Genomic DNA, 11094 nt, shown 5'->3' on the forward strand with positions numbered 1-11094 from the left:
GTTTTTTGAAGAAGCCATGACCTCTTAGAATGTTGGATGAAGTACCCAAAAATCAGTATCTCTCAAAAAAATCTAAATTTCACACCAAAGTTTAGTATGTAAATTAATCTTGAATCATTGAAAACATGTATATATATCTCATATGTAATTAACAAAATTAAATCATATTTAGTATCGCATATTTTGCATTAGGCACATAGTGTCTTAAATAATCTTTTAATTAATCTTTTTATTCACCTTAAGTTGTTGAAATAATAGTAATATTCGATGTAAAATTAAAGAAAAAAGATTTTGGAAATTAAATGGCTTGTTTGAACTAAAGTAAACACAAGATTATGTGTTTGGGTGAGTTAAGCTCCACTCTGAACTTTGAGATTGATGAGCTGCACTGTTTTGGTCTTTGATTTTTTAGTTATCATAATTTGGTCCCATATTTAAAGAAGTGCACTAATGTAATCTCTCGTATATCTTTTGTCACCGGAACTTAACATCGTTAGTGGCGTAGCTCAAATCTTATCACGCTAGACATATTAAAACGACATTGTATATGTTTTGGCATTAAAGAAGGTACTAAATGATATCGTTTGAGGGTTTGAACAATGTTAAAACGTTATACTCCTCTCTTTTAGTATTATTCAAACCCTGAAATGACATCATTTAGTGCTCTTTTAGTATCAAAGTGTGTACGTTGTTTTAATATATCCAACATGGCAAGACTTGAATTATCTCACTAACGATATTGACGATTATATTGATACATTTTTTTAAATCTAGAATACTAAATTGTAACAATTAAAAAATTAAAAATCAAATTAATACAGCTCATAAATCTCAAAGAACAAAATAAAACTTAACTTGTGCTTGAATACTTCACTTTTGAGATATGCTATTTTGGGTGTAATCAAAATAGCATATTCTGAAAAATGTTGATACTTTACATATATGCAGTCAAAGATTAAGAGGGATTAACAAAGTTAGATCCCTTACAATATCAAAAACTTAAGGAGAGAAGATATTTAATACATCCAAGCATCATGGATTAAAATATATATAAACAAAACTTCCACAATGGACAGAGGCTGAGAAAACAATGCGATACTGCTAATCTAGCTTAAATTTAATATACTTATAATATAATTAATTTATTGAGGGTCCTTCTAGAAAAGATTGTTAAGAAACTTCTATTCCTTTAAAAGATTTTATTATTACTTGGACGTCATATTTGTCTTGGACTGGTTTAGCTGTGGTTTGATTCGCTTACAACAATAATACGTCATTATTTATCTTACAAGATGAACCTTTTTTGTTTTGTCTTGAATCAAAAGCGTAAAGTCATATGAGATGCTACATATGCATATATATGTCATCCTTCTCTAAGCAATATTAAATAGAAAGTCCAATTTTATATAGTAGAGCCTTTTCCCTTTTCTTTTGCAGGCAATTCAAGTCCCAAAATCAAACCATGCAATGACTTGTTAGTTAATCTATGTTCACTCCGACTACATTTGTTTGCTTAGACATGAACACTGGTACATAAATACGGTGGTACACAGATACATACATAATACATGTTTTTAGTATCTCTTCTTAAAGTTGAGATACAACTTTTTTCACTTTTATCCCTAATTAATTTCAAAAATTCCAGCCTTTATCCCTACCTCAACCCTATCCTAACCCCTTTCTCTACTCCCTCTTTCCTTCTCCATCAATCTTCTGCCTCTGTCCAGATTCTTCTGTCTTCTCCTCTGCCATAGATTCCGTCGCCGCTGCTATGCCTCCCTCCTCCGATGGTCCTCTCTCTCTCTCTCCATCATCGCACTCTTCTTTCTTGCGTTCTTAAATGTGTTTCCGCCGCATTTGTCTATGAGCTGTTGTGTCTCTGTTTATTACTGGTTAAGACAGCAAACAAAGCATGCACATAATAGAATTCAAACCCCTGACATTTACTTAAACGAACTAGTGAACTAACTACTAAACCAACCCAACTTGATTACTAGTTTGCATATTATTATCCTTGTATGTTAACTTCTTTGTAAATGTTGGGTCACAGTTCTTGCATGACATACATTTTCTCTTCACATATTTGGTATAGCATGGTACACAATCTTATATCATTTTGACCATAATTGTTGTACCTCTTTGGATGAAGGGAAGCACGAGAACAGATTAAAAACCAATCGCTTGAATGACAAATATAAATCACTGAAAATAATAAGAATATGTTTGAATTGTCAAGAATTAGAATTCACTCAAAAATAATTTTTTATTTCATGCTTTGAAACAAATAAATCATACCACATTTTCAAATCAATTATCGCAACAATCGTACTTAATATTTGAAATGTCCGTACACTGTACTTATAAATAAGTGTTCAATGAAAATAGTTTTATCAAAGATAAAATTGTTAAAAAAGATAATTCAATTCATTTAGAAGTCATCAAACTAAAGAATTGAATTCAATTCTCCTAATATATTAAATCATTTCAAACTATGCAATTGAATTTCAAATAAAAATAAATTCATTTCTTAATAGAATTGAATTTTTTTCTCACGTTAAAAAACTTTTCGAACACGCCCGAGTAATTTCAAAATAAGCATGGAAATGCATCAAATACAAGTATGTTTATTTTCACAAATCTACAGAATCAAATACAACAATAACATCTATATATAGGGCATCCTAGTACACCGGATCAATGGGATTTGAAAAGAATAAATATATGCATCCTTACCCCAATTCTAAGCGGAGAGGCTGCTTTCAATTTTCACTGGTTGAATAATCCTCCTTATCAGAAGGTAATAACTTTTCTGCTACATCAAGACTCACCCTCTAAATACAACAATGTCAATAACCTCTGTTCATGAATTTATCTTCTGACCGAACCACCCCTTGAGGTCGTCCTTAGCTTTTTCCCAAACACAATTTGTAGGGCTGAACCAACCAATGGCCAACTTGTGGCAATGGCAATGTAAACAAGCAACCACGTTGACCATCGACTTTGTCGAGTTAACGGGCCTAGGTACGTTTTGAAAGGCGTTATTACATCATTTAGTACCGAGTCGTGTGCGCTACTCGTTTGAGCCATGCTAGAGGAACCTCCCTGCTTTGCATTAGCGACAGGATCATCTTTTTCATTAACTTTATCTTCTAGGACCTTGCCATGAGTACTATCCTCTTGTATTGCATGTAATTCTTCTACATTGTCAGTGCTTGGCTCATTGTTCAATGCAGCCACCATTCCGTCGTCCGTAACATTAACATAAGGGCCCTGATCAATCGACGTTACCAATGGTGTGCTTGGTTTAGAGATCTGCATCACCATTAACAGAGAAAACAGCAATTTTAGCCAGTAGAAATGCTAGTGTCTTGCTCCAAACTCCAAAGGGAATATAACCTTTTCTTTTTTCTTTTTCCAACCAGAACTAACTGATGTACATCTATGTAATATGAAAACAAGTATGACGTTTTTGTATTAAAAATAGATCAGTACAAGAGGATGAATAACCTATTAATTTGTATGATTAAATACATGATATTATCTTTACCTTCTTCTGCACGTGCATATATTCGCTAGAATGTAGCACATCAAGGAATTCATTCGTAGCTCTTACCCACCTGCAAGAGGGATTAAAGAATTGCCATGTAAAAATTCCTGTATGTTACAACTTAAACCAAGCAATAAAGGGATGATATCAAGTACTAACGCTTAAAAGAGATGAAAGAATTGGACCCTTAAAAACTGGTTGTTCCAATGATTGAAAATACAATAAAAATCAATCACAACCTAAACTAACACAGCAAAAGTTAAATGATAGCTAACACAAATTACACTCCATCAAACCATCACAAGCAGAAGACATAAGATTGACATTGATGAATATCAACGCAAAACGTAGTTTATATTAAAGGATAAGCTTGATGAAAGTAACAAAAGATTGAAGAGTCAGATGTAAAAAATGAGTCACTTACCACAGCCTAGATCCAGTTATTCCTTCAAAGAAAGCCAGATGTCCTCCATGCTTTGGAGTAGCCAATACAATATTCTTATTTGCCCTAACAAGAGAATATTGCATTAAAAACTGAAGATATGGAACAGAAAGCAAATGATAATTAAAACCAAGCAAAACAATACAGTGGCATACCTGCATTCATCCCAGGGAATAGCTTCCTTAGTACAAACTGGATCATCCAGAGCACTAATACAGAGAAGTGGAATCGAAACAGATTGCACATAACTAGCACTGCTGCAGCGTCTATAGTAGGTATCGACCGTCTAAACAGAAAATTATTTTAAGAAACCAATAGGAGGTATAGGAAGAGATGAGACTCAAAAGAAAAGGTAGAAGATTAACAAATCTTAAGTGATATTTAAGTACCTCATATTTCCCAACAACGCGGGTAGCATGGTGATCAAAATCTCGAATAGAAAGTGACTGTAAATATATAGGTCACTGTAGACTTGACTAGCATAAAATTGGACTGATAGTAGTAGTATATACAGAATTAAAGAGAGGATGGCTACCTTTTCTATCCCTTCCCAATTAGCAAGCCGAGAAAAATGAGGCTGGTGCCTGCAGTGATTGACGGGGAAAATGTCAAATCAAGTCCAGTTATGTACTACAAAGAAACTTATCATCTGAGTATATGCCCGAATTATTCACCAAGTCTTAAGAACTAAAATGTAAGTTAGTACCACTGTCTGAAAATGAAGTATGATACACAGAAAATCAAGAGCTAATCAAGGATATACTTAAACTTAATTAAGAAGGTGCAAACATACAGTTTTGCATATCCTTTAAGTCCAAAAGCAAGTGCTCTATCATAAAACTTTTGCACACGCCTACGACTTATAAATCTGTCGCCTATCTGCAAACATAAAACAGGTAACATGACATCTACTTAAGATAGCATATCGGGAAAAACAACAAATAATTTAAACTTTCAACAAAACCTCATCAGTTATATCAAAGAGAATATGCACAACAAAATTTCAAACCTGAACCACACATAACTTGTATGCTAAAAGCCTAAAAGAACAACCTTAATCCAAAGTTCAGAATAATTTCTATCATGTTCCAATGCTTCCATACCAAAAATATCTTTAACTTCATCAGAAACGGCTGTCTTCCCTTTTCCCAATTTTCAATTCAATGTTAAAAGAATGAGAATAATTATATTGGGTCTAACTTCAGATGAAGCCTACATTACAGTGATTTTCCATGGCATGATATTAGCAGTAGCTCACACCATTCAGAGTCTAAGGTTAAAGAATCACTTTCAAATAAAAAAGTACCAACCAAAAGGTCCCAAGGAGAGCAAATAGCTACAGCCCCGGCTACAGGAAGATTCTCACCCTCCTCACCAAGATACTTTACCTGAAAATATTTTTTCAAATCAAACAGTGGAGTGCTGAAACCAGGTTCTTCCCACAAATGACACGATGTAGAATAAATCAATGATAATGTAAACTCCTAGGTGAATAGTAATTCAAAAGTAGATAGAGTATGTATCAATGATCATAGCATATCATGACAACAATCCAAAATTTTGAGCATGATCACCCTAAACCAATTTGATAAAGTAGGAATTATCAGGATAGGTCATAGTTTGGAAGAAATATGGACTAATTTGAAAAGCAAGAAATATCAACAGTAATTCAGTTGCTCCTAGGTCTTTGGTATAAATGGCACTAGAAGATGCATGTCATTATTTGAAATTTCTAGGTTTAGAGCATTTTAAGAATTGCATGTAATGGGAAGGCAGTTGATGTAAGAATTGCAAAAAGATTCAAGCAATGAATTTACCAGAACATTAGCTCCAATACTAGTACCAACAAGAAACAAAGGTGTCCTGGGGTGTTCATCGTGGAGATATTTAACCACCGTGCGGACATCCTCGGTCCATCCAGCATTGTAGAAACAATCAGACTGGATCAATTTAAATTAAAAGATTGCATTAGTAAGGAAAGAAGACAAGAAAACTATTATAGCTTAGCATGTACATGAGATTTAGATTTACAAGAATATCAACATCCTAATAAAAGGAACAGGGGGAAAAAACAGAATGGCCATATTTTGCTGCTGTTGATCCCATGTTCTAAGGTTTTCTCATAACCTCTTTATAGTTTTCAAAAACAGTCCCTTCTCTATTTACTTGCACATTGATTAGCCCAAATCTCTCATCTAATGAGCTTACTTGGTCAATTTTAAAATTATTAATTGACTGATATTTGGTAGGGTGCTGAGCTTACAATTGGTAGATATATAATAACTATTCATATGATGTCATCTAATAAGTTAAGACTATGTTATAATATAGAATAATGGAGGGAGTGGCAAGGAAGGGAGTGTCTGTTATTACTAAAAGTGTGCTTGTGAGTGATTTTAAAGGTGGGAGTGGAGTGGCTCCAAAGGCAAACCTTATCTCTTCCTTGTCACACAAGCTCTCAAGGAAGGAATGATTACAGTTTTGTTTCATTCCCTCATCAAAGTAGTTATATGTCCAGATATAAGGATGGTCTATTCTATTGAGCCAATCCCTTCCATCCTCTATGAAACTCCCAAACATAGCCTAAGAATTTAGGTTGATTTAGATGTGCAAGGGCAACTGCATATAGCCGTGAATGAGTCTACTAAAGCTTTCAAGTTATGTATTCAAAGCATATCCACATTGTTATTGTTAATCAATATATATTTCCAGCTTGCAGAATAACTAACCGTGATTGAAACGCCTCCCAGTCCTCGGTGGTTACTGATAACTATGTTCCATCCACACTTTGCTGTATGATATGCAAGATGTTTGAGATACTAACAGAGAGAAAACGAAGAAAGAAAATTAAACTATAAGATGTCAGTATAATATAAATGAATCTCCTAATAAAAAAAGAAGTGAAAATTAGGAATTTAAAACATTTCATAAGGGTACAGAGGAACATCTAATATAGATGATGCCTAACAAAAGAAACATAAATGATAGTGCAGTCAGTCAATAGTACCCACTATGCTTCTCCATTTTGACAAATATCATTTAGGGAAACTTGTTTCTAGTTTTTAGTGCTTCTTTTTTTCAGCAATAACACCTTAGCATATGCAATGCATCAAATGTGAACCTGGTATTGTCTTTGTTTCAATTCTTGTTAGCTTGAACTATAGGGAGATCAAATGTCAATAAGGTCATCATTTGAGATTTTAACGTCCCTAGTCCCCACCCTTCAGTTGAAACACTTACATGGCAATGGCAAGGCAGCACTTTTTGAGGACCTTAATGAGCGTAATGTAGTATTTGAGGTGTTTTAGTAAAATATGTAAAGTTTTATTTGAAGCATAATAAAAGAGGAAATATAATAACATATGCTCTCAATTTGGGAAAAATGAAGGACCTCAAACTAAAACCCAATTGATAACACAGTGACGTCCTATTAGTACATGTCTTGCAATGTAGTAATAATAAATGCTATTACAATACCAAAACACAAGCCTTTGGCATAACAGCCAGATAGCCACCAGAATGCGAAGTTTCAACCAATGCTATAACTAAAAAGACAAGGATAAAACACCCAGAGATCACAAGCCCTTGAACTTACAGCAGATGAAGAGTCACTTGTTAGACCAGGAATCACTACAACAATGGGAGTCGATTCATCTAAAAAAACATCATTCGTACGAAGAACATCACCAGAAACTGCAAAGTGACGTGACACAAAAATCAGAAAGATAAACTTGGGGGGAGGATGTCTTAGGCTGAAGACTTTCCAAACTAAATGAATACTTCATACATACCATCAGAACTTGTTAACCAGTCCAAAGCTATGGTTCCACCATCAGGAGTATTAAACAGTTGTCTGAAAAATGATATATGGGCAGTTGTTAGATGAAGCCATTAATAAATTGAGACATTACTAAGATGTATATGGAGGGAAAAGGGGGGCGGGTGGGGGAATGGCTTGAAACATGTGTAATTATGCCCCCTCAACTAACACCAGAATACAAAAGGAAAGGGAAACAACTGGAAGAACATAAGCTTCATAACATAGAGGATTCAGCATGGTATATCTTTCAGCAATCACAACACAATGATAGATTCAAAAAGTAATGCATCACAATGAAAAGTGAGTATCATTATGAAACAGTGTAGTAATAAGCTTTTATAACACGGATATTTCACCCCAATTATGAGAAAGATACACCCAACATTTCTCTACTACTACTACAACAACAACAACAACAATTCAATAGCCCAAAGAAAGGCATGAAGAATGACCTTCTGTAACTGAAACGCGGAGGCCTGCCGAAGAAATTCAAGAAACAAGTCTGAACATGCGGACTCGCCAACCACGGCGTCGCCAAATACCTGTTTTCACATCACAAAACAAGAAACAGCAAAATCATCAACACTCAAGTGGAAACAAACAAGTATAAGACTATTGTCACGAATTGTTATATATGAAGAAAAGCAAAGAAGCAAAGCAAGGACCTGCCATGAAGGATGCGGCACTTGGAGACAACGGCTTCGTAGATTATCGAGGAGGGATGGTAGGTGAGGTGGATGGGATCACCGGCGAATCCGGAGAAGAGGTCTTGAAGGAAATGGCACTCGATGAAGTTGTAGAGGAAGGTGATTAGGGAGATGGCGGCGGCGATGAGGTAGTGCGAGACCGGGATGAGGGAGAGAGATCGGAGGAGGAGGCGGTACGCATTGCAGGGCGAGTCCGGCGGCGAATCGAGACGGAAGGAGCAATCACCGAACCACTCCATGGAAACGGAATTGTTGTTCTGCGACTGCGATGACGGAGCTTACGGTGTTTTCTTGTGTTGGGAAATGGGAACTCCAGGGTGTAGTGACGAGAGCATGGCGTCACCGATGACTTTGGATCTGCCACGTGGCTTTTCGTTCAACCAGTGCTGCTGCCTAATTATGACGACCTTTCTCTCTTTTTCTTCTCTCATTGTTGCTCGTTAGTTTCGGTTAATCACCATGGGATCAAATCTTGTGATTATTAACCAGAAATTTTATAAGAGGGGGGCCAATTAAATATAAAATATAACAAAAAATTAACAAAATATGATTTGTAGCATATATATCAAAAAAGTAATTATATTATATAAAAATCAAATGTATGCTCTACGAATTTTATCTTGTTGATTGATAGGATAATTCCAAATTTGTGGACGCTTTCCGGGATCACGCATCAATGTATCAATATTAACTTGATCTATTTCAGTCCTTGCTATTTTGGAAGCAGGGGTTGAATATCTTGCTCAACAAGTTGTGTCACAGGTTGTTCAATAATATTTTGAACATTACTCAAAGAATCTGAAGCTGAATTTTGTTCATCATATATTCTCTCTTTTCTCTTGAAAAATGAGTGAATTGTTTTCATCTTTGACATTTTTAACTTAACTTGAACTATCTAACAAAAAAAAACAAAAATAATTGCATATATATTATTTTCTTAAAAAAAATATTAAACCTATTGAGCAATAACAAATAATTTTAGAAACACAAATATATAATAACAAAAAATAAAGTTATTGATTTACCTGATTATTTTTTGTTCCAAGTCTCACAAAAAAATAATTCTATTGAGTTTTGTCCTCACTTCAATCTTTGAACACTGTCCATTATAAAAAAAAATAAATTAATTATTTTAAATAAATAATGTAAATAATACTTGACATTGTCATTAACTTAAAAAAAATTGAAATATACCTCTTTGAATCTTTGTTGTGCATTCAATGGTTAATATTTTGTTGTTCACTTCTCTTCAATGGTTTTTCTTCATATGTCTTGTTTTGGTATGGAAAGAAAATTAAAATGAGAAGAGTAGAAGACCAAAAGTTTGGGAATCACTAAAAGAGAGAGAAAAGTGACGCTATGCCTATGATAGTTTGAAATAAATATTTGAAAAATGTACTAGGGTTACTTTAATTAATAGTATGGGCTTGGGCTAGTATAATAGAACCATTTTTATTAATTATTAGAATGAGCTATTTGTTAACAAGAACAACAATAATTCAAATATCCAATACATAGTGCAGTTTTTAGTTATTTTAATTTATAAAATTTTGTAACTTATATTTTTTTAATATTATATATAAAAAAATTTAATATTATTAATTATTACTATTTACTATTTTTTTTAAAAAAATTTGGGGGACCATGGCCACCTTAGGTCACCCCGTGGATCCGCCACTGATTATTTCGTTTAGGATTTCATTAAAATATTTCTTTTAGATGCGTATTAAGATTGTCAATGGAGAATATTTAATTAAAATATAGTTTTATAACATATATTAAAATTAGTAATTGAAAAAGTTTTATTAAAAAAATTAAAAACAATAATAAGTTTGACATTTACTTAAAGGGACAAATTAATCCATAACGCGCACGATTGGAACGCTTTTTGAGTTTTTTCAGAGAAATAAATATGGTGGATTCTATGGTGTAGAAAGAAAATTATTTTTACATGTGTAGAAGGATAGGTGTCAATGCATTAGTAGTTTATATTGATGGCTCTTAGATGGGGAAGAATTAATTAGAGTACACAATTGTTGATTTATTGGACCCACAAAAAAAGAGAGTATGTGACATTATATGTGTGTCATAAAGACAATTTATTAGGTTTTTTTATTTTAATAAATTAAATAAATATTTTATTTATTAAAATAAATAATTTAAAAAATTATTACCATGTAGACGAGATATATGTATTTATAAATATAAAAATATATTTTATAAAAATATTAATAATTTAAATTAGACCAAACTCTTAAAAATAGAACATTTCAATTAATATGGAAGGTGGACGATCTTAACCGTACTACGTCCATCCACCGGGGTTTTTTATTAGAATTTACACTAAATCAATTCAAATAATAATAGGGGGGATTCGAATCCCCAACACTTGCTTAAGCAAATTAGTGAGCTAATCACTAGACCAAGTTCATTAATTAATTAGTTAAAACCACCTATTTCTTCTATTATTTTGAAACTGCTCATCTTTCTTATTATTTGAAATATTATATTTTTAGGAGTTTGATTTAATTTAAATTATTAATATTTTTTATTATTTTTAAAAATTATATTAATATTT

The 11094-nt window shown here is 33.2% G+C and overlaps 1 protein-coding gene across 2 annotated transcripts; it reads right to left on the reverse strand.

Moving 5' to 3' along the window:
- Positions 1-1424: 1424 nt before the first annotated feature.
- On the reverse strand, positions 1425-8961 carry LOC107467852 (embryogenesis-associated protein EMB8). 2 transcript variants are annotated; one of them, XR_001587916.3, is made up of 15 exons: positions 8475-8961; positions 8262-8351; positions 7781-7842; positions 7585-7682; positions 6719-6808; positions 5807-5929; positions 5300-5377; positions 4783-4868; positions 4525-4573; positions 4379-4435; positions 4145-4275; positions 3972-4055; positions 3548-3617; positions 2734-3312; positions 1425-1889 (listed from the first exon to the last, which is right to left on the reverse strand). XR_001587916.3 is itself a non-coding variant. In XM_016087067.3 (14 exons), exons 1-14 carry the CDS (start codon positions 8753-8755, stop codon positions 2869-2871), a joined length of 1743 nt encoding a protein of 580 aa, XP_015942553.1. In that variant the 5' UTR covers positions 8756-8961; the 3' UTR covers positions 2605-2868. The 2 variants fall into 2 exon arrangements, 1 of the variants encoding a protein (XP_015942553.1); XM_016087067.3 differs by lacking the exon at positions 1425-1889 and having other exon boundaries at positions 2605-3312.
- Between the last annotated feature and the right edge of the window lie 2133 nt (positions 8962-11094).

This window comes from Arachis duranensis, chromosome 9 (assembly GCF_000817695.3).
Source record: "Arachis duranensis cultivar V14167 chromosome 9, aradu.V14167.gnm2.J7QH, whole genome shotgun sequence".
Lineage (NCBI taxonomy): Eukaryota > Viridiplantae > Streptophyta > Magnoliopsida > Fabales > Fabaceae > Arachis > Arachis duranensis.

Excerpts from the sequence above, each read along its gene's own strand:
- LOC107467852 (XM_016087067.3), bottom strand. The coding sequence starts at position 8,755 with ATGGAGTGGTTCGGTGATTGCTCCTTCCGTCTCGATTCGCCGCCGGAC. Across the intron at positions 7,843-8,261 it reads CCGCGTTTCAGTTACAGAAG|ACAACTGTTTAATACTCCTG; the intron begins GTCATTCTTCAT and ends ATCATTTTTCAG. Across the intron at positions 3,313-3,547 it reads ATATGCACGTGCAGAAGAAG|ATCTCTAAACCAAGCACACC; the intron begins GTAAAGATAATA and ends ATGGTGATGCAG.